Source organism: Rattus norvegicus, chromosome 2 (assembly GCF_021556685.1).
Source record: "Rattus norvegicus strain SHRSP/BbbUtx chromosome 2, alternate assembly SHRSP_T2T, whole genome shotgun sequence".
Classification (NCBI taxonomy): domain Eukaryota; kingdom Metazoa; phylum Chordata; class Mammalia; order Rodentia; family Muridae; genus Rattus; species Rattus norvegicus.
In genome coordinates this window covers 184,902,080-184,917,788 of record NC_141535.1, presented here as the reverse complement: position 1 = coordinate 184,917,788, position 15,709 = coordinate 184,902,080, and the positions used below count along the sequence as shown (strand labels likewise).

Sequence of the window (15,709 nt, the reverse complement as noted above, 5' to 3'; positions counted from 1 at the left end):
AAGAAGCATGGGCAATTGATGGTGGCATAGCGCGCTTCTGAGGGTTAGCATGCGAGGACTCAGGTTAGCGCAGGGAAAGCATCTCTGTGCCAGCTGACGTATATAACTGCCAAGCTTGGGCCCCCTCTGCCGATCACTGTCATGGTCCCATATCCTCTGAAGGCTATAAGAAGTTCCTGATGCTCCACTTGAGTGAGGGAATGGAAACACACAGATGGCTTCTTATTTCTCCTCCCCTCAGGAGTCCAGGCCTCTACATGTTGTGCTGGGGAATGAAGCCTGCGACTTGGACTCCATGGTGTCTGCCCTTGCCCTGGCCTTCTACCTAACAAAGGTGAGAGTCAAGAAAGAGTCCTTTAGAGTGGAGAGATTTGGATTCAAGACCCAACTTTGCTCCTTACCAATATTTAGCCTTATCTAAACTGAAGTGAAGTCTCAGGTGGGTGATGGCTCATATCTATAAGCCCTTGGAAGTGGGATAAAGGCCACTCGGCTTCATTGACAGACAGACAGACAGAAATATAGACAGTCAGATAGATCATTGTTGGAAGTGGGAGGCAAGAGGATAAGGGCCATTCTGTTTCATTAACAAATGGGGAGTGGGGAGGCTGGAGAGATGGCTCAGAGGACCAGGGTTCAGTTATTCCCCAGTAGTTAACCATTCCAGTTCCAGGGGATCAAAACGCCTTCTTTTGACTTCCACAGGCACCAGCACACCTGTGGTGCACATATGACACACAGGCCAAATATTCGATATAAAATAAGATGAATAATTCAGTAAAAAATAAAGTTGGAGAGTGGATGGGATAGCTCAGTCAATAAAGGCCTTGGTGTGCAAACATGAAGACCAGAGTTTGACCCACAGAACGACATAAACAAAGTCAGGCATGGTGGCACTGCCTTCTCATCCAGCACTAGGGAGGCAGACAGGCAGGTCTGGGGTCTCAGTGGTCATCCAGTCTAGCCTACCTGTTTCAGGCAAGTAGGGAGCAGGATGCTGGTGCTTTAGAAATGACACCTGAGGTTGTCCTCTGAGCTCTACACATGCTTATGCAGGTACACGTGTACCTGTGTACCGCACATAGGATAAATAAAGATACTTAAACTTTGTCGAGTACTGTGTTACCCTCTGGGACATAGAAATCTGGTTTGAGGAATGTCTTTCTATTACTGTGAAAAGACACCATGACCAAGGCAACTCTTTAAAAAGAAAGCATTTGTTGGGCAAGGTGACACACACCTTAATCCCAGCACTCAGAAGAGACGGGTGGATCTCTGAGTTCAAGGCCAGCCTGGTCTACAAAACAAGTTCCAGGACAGCCAGGGCTACACAGAAGAAACCCTGTCTTAAAACACAAAACATAAACAAAAAGAAAAGCATTTAATTGGGGCTGGCGTACAGGTTCAGAGGTTCAGTCCATTATCATCATGGCAGTGAGCATGTCAGCATGCAGGCAGGCACGGTATTGGGGAAGTAGCTGAGAGTTCTACATCTGGATCCCCAGGCAGCAGAAAGAGAGCCACTGGGCCTGCCTTGGGCTCTTGAAACCGCAAAGCCCACTTCTAGTTCTACCTCATGCTTCCTCCAACAAGACCACACCTCCAGTCCCTCTCAAATAGTGCCACTCCCTTGATAACTAAGCATTCACACATGTGGACCTATTGGGGTCCTTTAAACCACCACACAGAATTTGCGGAACCATAAAGTTGTATTTAAATAGCTTATTATCGAGGTTCCTTATGGATACCAGTGATCTAGAATTTATCTTTCCCAGATTAGCTTTTTTTTTTTTGAAACAGGCTTTTTTTTTTTAAATAAAGATTTATTTATTTCATGTTGCTACACTGTAGCTGTCTTCAGACACACCTGAAGAGAACATCAGATCCCATTACAGATGGTTGTGAGCCACCATGTGGTTGCTGGGAACTGAACTCAGGACCTTTGGAAGAGCAGTCAGTGCTCCTAACCGCTGAACCATCTCTCCAGCCCTTGAAACAGGCTTTTATTTTGACACTGAACTCAATGGGTAGCTGACAGCAGACAGCACTGAATTTTTAATTCTGCTTCTGCATCCGGTGTGCTGGACTTACAGGCAAAAGCCGTCTTGTGGTTTATGCAGTGCTGTGAATTCCTAGGCCTCTCGCATACCAGATAAGTGTTATACCAACTAAGCTATATCCTTGCCAGCCCACGTCAATTAGAAAGGGGTTTTGTTTGGTTGGTTGATTGTTTTTCGAGACAGGGTTTCTCTGTATAACATCCCTGGCTGTCTTGGAATCTCTTTGTACATTAGGATGACTTAGAACTCACAGAGATCCACCTACCCCTGCCTCCAGATTGCTAGGATTAAAGGCTGGTGCCACCACGCACAGCACCGTCTTTATTCTTTTTTTTTCCTCCGGAGCTGGGGACCGAACCCAGGGCCTTGCGCTTGCTAGGCAAGCGCTCTACCACTGAGCTAAATCCCCAACCCCTCTTTATTCTTATTTTATGTGTATTGGTGTTTTGCCTGTATATATGTCTAAGCACCAAGTGTGTGCCAGGTGCCCGTAGAGCCCAGAAGAGAGGGCATCGGAGTCCCTGGGACCAGAGTTATAAATGGTTGTGAGCTACCATGTGGGTGCTGGGAATGGAACCTGGGTCCTCTGGAAGAGCAGCCAGTGCACTTAACCTCTGAGTCATCTCCAACTCCTGCCTGGGTCAACTCCTAAGGACCGATTTTCTATTTCCTGTAGCTTGAAGGCTATACCTAGGTCTTTTCCATGAAGTAGCTTTTTGGTTTCCGTGTCATTGGTAAGATGGAGGGCAAGGACCATTCTCTCAGAACATTAGGGTGCAGTTCAGTCACAGATGTGTGCTTCCATGGTCAAGGCGCTCAGTTTGATTCTCCAGTTTAAAGACGCCGTCCCTTATTTGTACAGGTTCGCTAACTGTGGCCCTGAGCGGTGGCACCTGAGATCCTTTGGCCTTTGGTTTTACATATGTGTATTAGAGAGAGAGCTCAGAACCCAACCTCAGGTCAGAGTTAGGGCTGGGTTACTTTTTCTTGCAGTTCCTAAACCGTATTATGTCTTCTTTTCAATTCCCTAACTAGACATCTGAAGCAGAAGACATCTTTATACCAGTTTTAAATATAAAGCGCTCTGAGCTTCCTCTCCGAGGGGACAATGTCTTCTTCCTCCAGGAGGTTAAGATTGCAGAGTCAGCACTGATCTTCCGGGATGAGATTGACCTCCTTGCCCTGCACCAGGCTGGCCAGCTCACCCTCATCCTTGTTGACCACCATATGTTACCCAAGTGAGTGGACGGGCACCAAGTCGCTACGGTGGACATCCGGCCTGCGGGGAGAGAGGAGAGAGAGCACCTGTGGAGTCCCAGCGGCTCATTGGTGTTGTTACTCTGCTGGGTTTTTTGTTTTGTTTGCTTTTCATGTGAGACAGGGCCTCACTATCCAGCCTTGGCTGGCCTGGAACTCACTGTGTATTCCAGTCTGGCCTTGAAGTCAGCAATCCACCTGCCTCAGAGGCTAACTATAATTGATAGGTCATACCCAATATTAAAAACTATTGAAAATAGTGTCACTTCTCTAGTTATGTGATGTTTATGATATAAAGAAACAAATATTTGGTGAGTTCCAACCAAGTAATCATTCCAAATAACTTAAATCTACCTTCAGGGTCAGAACTTTTTGCTGTTTTGAAATACGGGAATAATATGTTCTAGTAGACTATAAATACTTGTCTGCTCAACAAGTATATACATTTATAATTATTCTACTTCTAATTTAGGACTGGAAAAGGCTGCCAGGAAGCAGCAAGAGTATGATTCTTGCCTAAGTCTGACTGCCACCTGCTATTCTTAAAAATGTATATTTTCCCTTGAGCACACTGTGGTTATACCAAGAAATGATAGTTGGCTGATGGCCCTCATGCGTCCATGAATTCACTGAGTAAAACCTTTTCCTGACATGGAGGAAGGTGACGGTTTCATGCACCTTTCAGTCAGGAAGAGGGAAGTAAGTAAAGAGACCATTGTGGAGGCTGGAGGCACACCCTGACTGTCGCTAGAGTACGGTGGGGCTTGGTGGACCATACACGGACCTGACTCATTGTGCTGGAGGGAAACTGAGGACAAGAGGACTCTACAGGGAGCTGACCCTTGAGCCCAGTCTTGAAAGGGAGCTTTGTGTTAGTCCCTGCAGAGGTGGGAAGGAGTCTTCAGGCAGAGAGAGGAATTAAGAGGAGAAGCCAGGCAGGCGTGAAATTGCACACTGAGTAGGGAACTGGGATTTGTTTTGCACAGCTGGGCATGAACTATGTGGGAAGGTAAGACGTGAATTGATGAGACTGAGGTAGGCAGGGAGCATATCATGGAGTCCTTGCAGGTCCTTCTAAGGAGACGGACTCTGGTTTTAGGTAGGAAACTTGTTAATTACATTTATCCCAGGTCCTGGCGGAATAAAGGTTGCTTTTTTTTTTCATTTTGTTTTGTTTTTCAAGTGATCATTTAGGAAGCTTTGAAGGACAGCATAGACGACGAGCCCTTAGTTGAAACAGTCCAGGTAGGGGACACTGATGGGCCTAGAAGGCAGTAGCACAGGGCTAGAAAGGAAGACACAGATACAAGACCTGCCATGGCTTCTGAGGTGTTTCACCGTCAGGAGAGCAAGGTCAAGTATAGAATTCAGTTGGAAAGGCAGCCCTAAAGGACAATGGCCGCGTAGATATATATAGCAGAAACTTCACAGAGTTCACTCACATGCAGTTTAATGCTGCTTCCGATTCCACAGTACAGAGTGGAGAGGGGTAAGGCGGGCTAAAGTGATTTCTGTGTATCCGCATAGGACGCGCATACTTTTCCTCACGGTGAGGAGTTGGAGGTCCCTTTGGGCAGCTGGAGAGCTCTTACCTGCTTCTCTTTCTTTGTTTTCTGCTAACCATCACTCTCCCCAGGAGCGACGCAGCCCTGGAGGAGGCAGTAGCCGAGGTGCTGGACCACCGACCAATCGAGCAGAAATACTGTCCTCCCTGTCATGTTTCAGTTGAGCTGGTGGGGTCCTGTGCCACCCTGGTGGCTGAGAGAATCCTGCAGGGGGCACCAGAGACCTTGGACAGACAAACTGCAGCCCTTCTGCATGGTAAGGGATCAGGTTTGGGTTGAGAGTGTGTGTGTGTGTGTGTGTGTGTGTGTGTGTGTGTGTGTGTGTGTGTGTGTGTGTGTGTGTGTGTATGCGCGTGCGTGTGTGTAAGTCCAGAGCCCTCCAGCCTTGCTGGTAACAATGTGTTCTTGACGCCATTTGCTCACCACAGAGGGCCAGGGTTCTTGCAGCAGCTGGTCATGGTTTCACCGCCTGGGAATTTGTGGGAGAGAGTGCAGAGGTGGTTCCCATTTGCAGCAATGTTTAATGGAAGGAGGACTCACCAAGGAAACAGGCATCTCTGACAGCAGCTCCACAGGAATAGTTGTTTATCTCAGCAGGCCTCTTAACCTTTCCTCTTACATTTTTCCACGGGGTGTGCATGTGCCGATCTCATTTAGATTAGACTAGGCACGCTCTTCCAATATTAAGATGCTGTGATGGAAGACAAAGTCCAGACAGAAGAGAAGCACAAAGCTTCATCCATAGTCAGTGAGCTTTTTGAATTGGCAGCTGCTGAGAGAGGGGAGTCAATTTTCATCAGTGGAGTGACAGTAGGTATGTCAGTCACACCCCCGGGCAGGCCCTGTGCTCAGGAGTAGTTGGCCAGTAAAAATCATATTCCACGAGGGTTTGTTTGTTTATTTTTTGGTTTTGCCTTTAAAAAAAATTACGTGGATGTGTGTTTTGCTGCATGTGTGTCTAAGCACTACATGATGTGCTCAGATGTCAGAAGAGGGTATCAGAGTTACAAATGGTTTCAACTGCTATTGGGTGCTGGGAATTGAACTTGGGTCCTCTGGAAGAGAAACCAGTGCTCTTCTGAGCCATCTCTCCACCCCCTACCCACCCCATTCTACCCCCACCCCCTTTTTTTTCTTTTTGAGATAGGGTCTCCCTGGTTGTGATAGAACTCACTATGTAAACCAGGCTGCCCTCGAACTCACAGAGATCCACCTGTCTCGGCTTCCCTAGTGCTGGGATTAAAGGCAAGCACCACTACTGCTTGACTTTCCTACCTCTCCTTGCTGCCTCCCCCAGCCCCTTTTTACGTTTTTCCAGACATGGTTTCTCTGTCTAGTCCTAGCTGTCCTGGAACTCACTCTGTGGAATATAGGCTGGCCTTGAACTCTGAGATCTGCCTGCCTCTGCCTCCTGAGTGCTAGGATTAAAGTTACGTGCCACCCCCGCCAGACTCCAGCCCCCTTTTTTAAGAGAAAGAACATGCAGCTGGGTAGGTGGGCAATGGAGGTGGAGCTGGGGGAGTGGAAAAAATATGAAATTTTCAAAGAATAAATAAAATTGTAAAAAGATTTAAAAAAAAAAGATTGTGTGATGGAATTTGGCTTTCTGAAGAGATGGATTCCTTCTGAGGCTGTGAAATCTACAAGGCCCAGGATGCCCAGGCTCCTTTTTAAAATTTTTTTCTTTATTTTTATGTGTATGGGCTTTTTGTCTGTGTGTATCTCTGTGCACAGTGTGCATCCTGGGTACCTGAGGAAGCCAGAAGGGAAAGCCTGCAGAGCTCCTTAGGCTGGAGTATCAGTTATAAACTGCCACATTGGTTCTCAAGCCTGGGCCCTGTGGTAGAGCACCCGGTGCTCATAACTGCTGAGCCGTCCGTACAGCTCCACACTCAGGCTTCTTGTCCACCTGTCATGTCCCTCCCTGCATTTACGTTGGGAGGTTTCTCTTCAGACATGGTCAGTCCAGGCGCATTGGCTTGTCTTTGGTGGGGTTGCCTGGGAAGTATCCTCCGGATCTCGTTCATTGGGTTTGGAGTTATGTGTGTGCTGAAGGTTGTGAGCGGAGGGTTCACTCACACACAGGACTGCAGTTCTGCCTTCTCCTGTCATAGGAACCATCATCCTGGACTGTGTCAATATGGATGCCAAAATTGGAAAGGCAACCCTAAAGGACAACGAATATGTGGAAAAACTGGAGGCCCTTTTCCCAGATCTGCCCAAAAGAAAGGACATCTTTGATTCTCTGCAGAAGGCCAAGTTTGATGTCTCAGGTATGATGTGTCAGATTTTCCACGAGAGAGTCATGGGCAAGCTTTGCTCTCGTATCTGGGGGCCATCAGGACGATTTCAGAGCACAGCAATGGTTTACTCTTCATGTGAGAGGAAACGAGTAACATGCATGTCTGCTCATGAACCCGTGAGTCATGCTACATCATTTCATCCTGGTCCGCAAGAGGACTGCAGCTGCTCTTTGCTGCTTTGTGGGTACTTCTTTTTCCTACTCTTTATCCCCCTAGTTTCAACCCGTCACTAGATAGGAGAGAAAGAAGGATGGGGGTGGAGAGGGACGAGAGACAGACAAACAGACAGACTGACTGACAGATATCTTTGTATCTAATTTTTTTCTTTCTGTTTCTTTGAGCACAACTACTAATAGTCCAAACCAACCTCCCTAAATTACTAACAACCACCCACTCTACCTCTTCGGGCCCTAGCATTTATGCACCCTCTGTCTACAGCTGGCAAAACCACGTCTCTGCTAGAGTGTGATGCAAATCATAGTCAGCCACTTCAAACAGTCTAAAGCAGCCCCACATCCTCACACCCAGGGTTAAAATGAAAGCACATTCATAATATTTCTGTGTGTGTGTTTTTAAAGATTTATTATCTATATAGCATTCTGCCTGCATGTATGCCTGCAGGCCAGAAGATATCACCAGATCCCATTACAGATGGTTGTGAGCCACCGTGTGGTTGCTGGGAATTGAACTCAGGACCTCTGGAAGAGCAGTTAGTACTCTTAACCACTGAGCCACCTCTCCAGCCCCCATTTCTGTGTTTGTTTGTTTTTTTTTTTAAGATTTATTTTATTTATATGAATACACTGTAGCTGTCTTCAGACACACGGGAAGAAGGATGGTTGTGAGCCACCATGTGGTTGCTGGGAATTGAACTCAGGACCTATGGAAGAGCAGTCATTGCTCTTAACCTCTGAGCCACCTCTCCAGCCCCCATTTCTGTGTTTTTAAAGAAACCAAAATTGCAGAATTCTCACTACAGAGGATGAGAAGGACTGGGAGGGTAGCCCATCCTTTAATCTCAGCACTGGTGAAGCCAGGCAGAAGGCAGAAAGTTCAAAGCAGCATGGGCTGCATGGTGAGTTGAAGGACAGCTCGGGCACACAATAAGACACTGCCTCCAAAGGTAAAAGCTACACAGAGAAGCCCTGTCCCAGCAAACAAAATGAAATAGAAGGCGTTTAAACATCCATGACTATGTGCGGCACACATCGGACTTGGTGGGTTTGAAATGGAAAGAGAACAAAGCCAGAGCTCAGTGGTCGGGGATGGTGGGCGGGTCTGAGAGATGATCACTACATTGTTCAAACTCACAAAAAACCAAAACACCTTAGAGTCCCTGTCTAATCAGAGAATGGAGGCCATACATGAAGTATACTGGTGTTGGGAGGGGAGGCTGTAAGTCATCAGAACAAGAGCTGTGTGCGCCACGTAATTATGGAAAGGAAGAAGAAGCCATTTTAGTTTGTGTTCAGAAGACAAACAGAAGCAAAACTTCCATAATCCACCTATTGACATAAAAAAAGCAGCAGAAGGAAACATGAGTGTCCATGGACCTTTCGAGTAAACACAGAAAGGAAACCCTCAGGATTGAGGACATAGCCCGGGAGCAGATACTTGTCCGCATGGGCAAGGCCCTGGGTGTGACTCACAGCAAAAATAATGAATGAATGGCGGGAGGAGAGGATAGAGGGGCAGAAAGGCCTGTGTTCGGGCTCTGGTTTTTTGTTTGTTAGTTTTGTGGGGCAGGTGTTTGCTAATGAGATGGTCTCACTATGCAGCCCTGGCTAGCCTGGAACCCATGATGGAGACCTGGCTGATTCAGACTCTTGAGCTCCACTGGCCTCTTCCTCCACAGCGCTGGGCTCAAGGGTGTGCACTGTCACCACACTCAGTGAAGCTTCCCCTTTACCCTTCAGCAAAGACCCTTACTTTGACCACAGCCATTTAACTCTTGTGACCTGATTGTTATCGTTTTAAAGTTTTATTTATTTATTTTGTATGTGCATGGGTGTTTTGCTTGCATGTATGTCTGTGCACTGTGTGCATGTCTGGTGCCAACAGAAGAGGGTGACAGATTCTCCTGGAACTACAGTTACAGACAGTTATAAGCCATCATGTGGGTGTGGGGAATTGAACCCAGGTCCTCTGAAGAATAGTCAATGCTTGTAACTGATGCCTGTGACCTGATTATTTAAGTAAACCTTTATACAGTTACATCTTCAGTTATTGCTACTGTTGTTGCCCTGAGGAGAAACTATTGTCCCATTTTCCTTGTCTTTACCTTTGCGGTGTTAGGCCAAGTCTCCTGTGTGACTTCTGTTTCCTAGGATTGACCACTGAGCAGATGCTCAGAAAGGACCAGAAGACTATCTACAGACAAGGTACCAAGGTGGCAGTCAGTGCAGTCTACATGGATTTGGAGGTAAGAGCTAGCCAGTGGAAGGGGACACCTTCATTCACTGGCCCTGCCCTCAGTTCCTAGCTCACCCCTTCATACCTCTCCACTTATCTCCATCCCCTCTGGGATCCTCTCCAGGCCTTCATCCCTCCCTGCGCTGCTGTGACAGACTGAGTGTTACTCCCTGTGCCACGTCAGTCTCGCACTCCTACAAATCTTTCTCTGTAGAGCAGTCAGGGATTTTGTGTAACATTTTGGGTTTGTTTTTCTTCTTGTTTGTTTGTTTGGACAGGGCAGGAAAGTTGGCTCTATAGTGAGAATTTGTTTTCCTTTTGATCCCAGGTGTGAGGATGCACGGCTGCTTTAGGCCATCCGAAGCGGCTGGCTGTGATTCTGCCTCATGCTCTAGTAGAGGCATGCATTTGCCAGCTGCAGACGTTTTTTGCTAATGTGTGACATTTGCATCTCAGAGGGCATACAAACGCTAGGGCCCTGAGAGGTGATTAGTGGTTGTTCATGGCACAAGGGGATTGGCTTGTGGTTTGTTAGTGCTCAAAGAAGGAAGAAATTAGATTCAGAAATCTCTCTCTCTCCTTCCCTCCTCCCATCCTTCTTTCTCTCCTATCTATTGATATGGGGTAAAATTGGGGGGAGAGGAGGATAGGAAAAAGAACCTACAAGTAGCAAAGACCAGCTAAAAAGTACATGCTGTCTTCTTACTGAAGAGACTTGGGCTCAGGGAGTTAATATCACTTAGGAATATATTGTCTTACAGTTCTGTCCTGTAAGACCTTACCTTGAGTTCTGTGTGTTTTAGATTTTTATTTACTTTTGTGACTTTGTCCCTGTGAGTACCTAGGAATGTGTTATTCCTGAGAGGCAATGTACTGGAGCCACATTTTCAGAGCGATGTTGTTGTAGCCGAAAGCCCGTATTCTCCCTATTCCACCACAATCTCCAGCATAAGTACTACACACATTTTTAGGGATGCACAAATTATGAGGTGCATGCACAGAAAACTCTTAGTAAGAGCTCATTGGTGATAAGGACGGTCTGGCTCTAAACTTGGATTGCTTTCCGTTTCTTCCCTTCTAGGCCTTTCTGCAGCGGTCAGGCCTCCTCTCAGACCTCAGTGCTTTCTGCCAAGATCACAGCTATGATGCCCTGGTTGCCATGGCGATCTTTTTCAACACTCACAACGAGCCAGTACGGCAGCTAGCCATCTTCTGTCCCTACGAGGCACTTCGAATGACAGTGAGTCTCCATCCCATCAACCTGAGGGTCAATGGCCTCTGTGTCTTACAATTCTGTGCTGTAAGACCTCACCTTGAGTTCTCTGTGTTTTAGATTTTTATTTACTTTTGTGTGTTTGTGTCCCTGTGAGTACCAATGGGTGCCCGTGGAGGCCAGAAGAGGGTGTTAGATCCCTTGGAGCTAGAGTGACAAGTGTTTGTTAGCCACCCATTATGGATGCTGGGATCCTAGTGTGTGTGCGCAGATGTGGAGGTCAGAGAACAGCTTGCAGGAATCAGTTCACTTCTACTAGTGTAGGTACTAGGGATCAAACACCAGTGGTCAGTCTGGGCAGCCTTTATCTGTTGGTCCTATTTTTTGTTTCAAGACAGGGCCTCACACAGGAACCCAGAATGCACCTGGACCCCCTGCCTGCTTTTTGTCCATTCTCTCTACTAGGGACATACGGTTACTGAGAAAAATGGTTCTTGTCTTAGGGTTTTACTGCTGTGAACAGACACCATGACCAAGGCAAGTCTTATAAAGGACAACATTTAATTGGGGCTGGATTGCAGGTTCAGAGGTCCAGTCCATTATCATCAAGGTGGGAGCATAGCAGCATCCAGGCAGGCATGGTGCAGGAGGAGCTGAGAGTTCTACATCTTCATCTGAAGGCTACTAGTGGAAGACTGACTTCAGGCAGCTAGGATGAGGGAGGGTCTTAAAGCCCACACCCACAGTGACACACCTACTCCAACAGGGCCATACCTTCTAACAGTGCTACTCCCTGGCCGAGCATATACAAACCATCTCAGTTCTGAAGATTAGAGACAACAATTTGGGCTTACAGGGAGCGGCAGCTAACCTTGGGAAGAGGGAAGTATTATCATCTGTAGTCAGAACTTGCTCTCACGGTGCGCACTAACTCAGGCCTCTTCCCAGCGTTTAGGGACTACAGCCTGGGACTTAGTAACAGAAACTATTTCACAACCCCAAGGGCTGATGCCAGGCTGCACACACCTCCCACCCCAGCAGTAGATAGCAGAGGCAAGAGGATAACCTGTGAGTGTGAGGCCAGCCAAGTCTGTAGAGTGAGATCCTCTCTTTAGAAAAGACCAGGCAGAGGCTGAGGATTAAGCTCAGCGGTAGAGTGCTCACCTGGACGCTGCCTGGGTTTGATCCCTAGTACCACAAAAACCACCACCACCACAAAAACTAAAAGAAAACTGGTTCTTTTTGTTGTCTTGACCGTTTGTAGACAGAAGACTGGGGGTGTAGCTCAGGAGTGGGACAGTACAAAGAGTAAAAGACGAGGGGCACACCCATCCCCCTACACACACAGTAGGACCCTTTTCAACTGTGCAGCACACTAGGATCAGTCTGGATACCACACTCCAGAGAAGGGGTCAATACAGGGCCAGCACCCTTCCTGGCCCGTGTTTCGGTTTCCCGTTGAACACTGACTCAGAATGACTTGAGACTTTGGTTGCCTGTTCTGGGAAGGTGCTCAGGATGGTCCAGCCAGGAGTCCTCTGAACTTGGGGAAGGTCTGTCTGCACTTTGCTGCTGCTTCCTCTTCCTCCCCTGCTGTAGGAGTAGCTGGTGCTTTGGAGGACAGGACATGGTTTTCTGTCTCAGGTTCCTATCCGCTTGTCTGCTGTGGTCATTAGCAAAAAGTAGTGATGGGAGAGTCACCATTGCACAGTTTGCTGTGGTCGTTAGCGTAAAGTGCGTCTTGTGGCAGGTCCATGTTCAGAGCTTGCGACTTTTACTAACCACATGAAGGGAGGTACTTTGGCTGTAGGGAAGGAACCCTTCCCCTCCAGAACCTGGTCTCCTCTCTGCCATTCTGATGACTAGAACTGCCCATGTTCTCTGTGCTGGGAGAGGATCCTTTTCAGTCTGTTCTGCCATTTCTTCCCTTCCTTCTGTCACTGGTATATAATACATTTAGAACACTGCTCTTGGTGACAGTCCTGGGTTTGTCAGTTTCGTTCTGTATAAACTGTGACCTAATCTGCTGATCATGCTCATACACACCTTTAATCCCAGTACTTGGGAGGCAAAGGCAGGCAGATTTTTGAGTTGGAGGCCAGCCTGATCTACAGAGCAAGTTCCAGGACAGCCTGGGCTACACCATGAGCTAGTCCATGTAAGCCTCGGTCACCCTAGCTACAAGTGTGTATGCAGCAGCTATGCCTCCATAACGTGGTGTCTGTAAAGCATGCTTGGCCGGCCACTCACCTCCTGTTCAGTTTGTTTGGCCTTAGTCCCCTGATCTCAACGTGGTTGCCAGCCCTGTCCTCACTGAAGACCACGAGCATAGGACACACATGGACCCTGCCTTGGGATGATGCCGGGGATTCTAGGACTGTCTCAGATTCTGCTCTCCTCAAACCTCTGTGCACTTCGGTTTCTTTGTTAATGAAACAAATGTCATCTAAATGTTCTAGTCATGCAGTGAGCCTTATACCTGTAATTTCAGCGCTTAGGAAGCCGAGGCACGTGGATTACAGTACATTTAAGGCCAGTCTGAGCTACCTAGTAAGTTCCAGGTTATAGTAAATGTAAGACCTTTTGTCAAAAAAAAAAAAAAAAAAAAAAAGTTGGGAGTTGGTCTAGGCATGAAAATCATGTGGGAGAGGGCTTCCAGATGCTTGAAGCCCTGGGTTTGATCTTAGGCACCTCATAAACCAGCCCTGGTAGTCCGTGGATAATCTCAGCAGTAAGCAGGCCTTGAAGGGGGTGAGTCTCTGTGGGTTCCAGGCCATCTGGAGCTACGTTGTGAGACCCTGTCTCAACAAACAAGCAAACAAACAAAATACTTTTCATCCCTGTTAAAGAAACCTCAGCGCTATGGTATGCCCCTTGACCATCGCTGTCCCTTGACCACCTTTGCCTGTGCTTGTCTTCTGTAGATCTGTGGAGTCCTGGAACAGTCCACCTCCCCAGCCCTGAAGCTGACACCCATCCCGAGCATCTCTGCTCACCTCCAGGCCTATCTTCAAGGCAACACCCAGGTCTCTCGAAAGAAGCTGCTGCCTGTGCTGCAGGAAGCGCTCTCTGCATATCTCGACTCCATGAGGACGCCTGCAGGGCAGCTGGAGGCCGCCTTGGGTATGTCTAGGGAGCAGGCTGACAAGGAGTTGGACAAGGCGAGTAACTCCCTGATCGCTGGACTGAGTCAAGATGATGAAGACCCTCCTCTGCCGCCCACGCCCATGAACAGCTTGGTGGATGAGTGCCCCCTGGATCAGGGGCTGCCTAAGCTCTCTGCCGAGGCTGTCTTTGAGAAGTGCAGTCAGATCTCACTATCCCAGTCTACCAGAGCCTGCCCATCAAATAAGTGACCATCGGAGGCGGGGTCGGGGAGTGTGGAGGTGGTAGTGACTGGCCCGCCTCAAATGCATGTTTTGAGATGTTTGACCATTTTAGCCAACTATGTCCATGGCTCCAGGATCGGGCGTACTGTTCTCATAATACTGGGGAGAAAGCAGCTGCTGTGAGGACGGCTTTCTTCCTCTCCTCTCTGTCTCAACCAGGCAGACAAGTTATATTTAATTTTATTATTTAATCTGTACTGATTTTCCTCTCTCTGTGGGTACAGTCTGATAGGACCACTGTCCTGGCAGAGAGGGACTAAAGGAATGTAGACCCCATCTCAGTGTTTTCACAAGGACCGTGAACAAAGGCAGAATCTCCATGAATTGACCTTTACAATTTTTTTAAAGTTCTTTTTGAGACAGAGCCTCATGTAGCCCAAGCTGGCCTTGAGCTCTGTGTGTATCTGAGGCTAGTCTTGAATTCCTAATCCTCCTGAGTGCTGAAATTGTCACACAACCCTGACTAGTCTGTTGTCTTGAACAGATGTCTGACTTCAATATCTTTGGCTTCTTCTGTCCCACAATCGTGGGAAACCTGGAGAGAACCTGAGGACCCAGGTTCTTGCCTTCTCCTGACCCAGAGTGGCTATGGGACCTCATAGACATTTTTGCCAAGAGGGTAGAATTGACTGAGCCCCGGATATCCCGTCTTAGTGAGTCTGGCGAGGTCTTGTCTGTCTTTTCTGGTTTTGCTCGTGTTGAAGAACTTGGGGAGTGTCTTCTGGTGAAACATCTGTCCCCAGTCTCATTTCCCCATCATGACTGAGGGTAGGAGGAGATGTGCCCTGGCGTTCTGTGAGCTGCGCTCCTCCCATCCTTTCTCTCCTTTGCTTCCTTGTCATCTTTCCTTTTGTCTTCCCTGGGAGGGCTCAGGGTCACTGGATTGTTTCGTGTTTATATGTGATTGTACAAGGAATTTAGCCTAATGTAGCATGTACAGGGTTGTAATGGTGACCCAGTGGCGAGCTCTCTCCCAGTGACTTGTTCCGCACGTGTAGTCCCCCCCCCCCCCCCCCTTTTCAAACCAAGCTGTTTCCCCTGTTCTTACCCCATATAAGTTACAAACAATATCGCTGAGCAGTAGGGTGTGTGGTGGTTTGGGGCAGTCTGACTTCACTTTAGGGTAAGAGGTCTGTAGCCAGTGGGAACATGAAATATTGGTGCGATCACTGAACCAAAGGGATTGTGTTCTGTGACTTTGGTACTACTTTGTTTTGCATTTTTGTTTCATATTAAATACTTTCTTCCTGTTTGAAGGTCTTGTCTCTTTTTAAAGGTGTACTCAGGCCTTCCTGTGGGTAATAGCTGCACCTCCTACAGACTCACCTCCTACAGACTCAACTCCCACAGACTCAACTCCTACAGACTCACCTCCCACAGACTTACCTCCCACAGACTCACCTCCCACAGACTCACCTCCCAGACTCACCTCCCACAGACTCACCTCCCAGTCTGTCTGCCACAGTCTCACCTCCAGCAGGAGCCTCCCTGTACTGGAATTGCAGATGTG

At 47.7% G+C, this 15,709-nt stretch overlaps 1 protein-coding gene across 2 annotated transcripts in view; it reads left to right on the top strand.

Annotated features, from left to right (window-relative positions):
- Nucleotides 1-15,455, top strand: part of Prune1 (prune exopolyphosphatase 1) — a 28,839-nt gene extending 13,384 nt beyond the window's left edge. The window contains 7 exon segments of one of the 2 annotated variants that reach the window (NM_001007697.1): nucleotides 242-334; nucleotides 3,096-3,298; nucleotides 4,954-5,138; nucleotides 6,997-7,155; nucleotides 9,513-9,607; nucleotides 10,679-10,837; nucleotides 13,735-14,242. In NM_001007697.1, coding sequence (NP_001007698.1) covers nucleotides 242-334; nucleotides 3,096-3,298; nucleotides 4,954-5,138; nucleotides 6,997-7,155; nucleotides 9,513-9,607; nucleotides 10,679-10,837; nucleotides 13,735-14,166 — 1,326 coding nt within the window. In that variant the 3' untranslated portion in view covers nucleotides 14,167-14,242. 2 annotated transcript variants of the gene reach the window in all.
- Nucleotides 15,456-15,709: the final 254 nt, after the last annotated feature.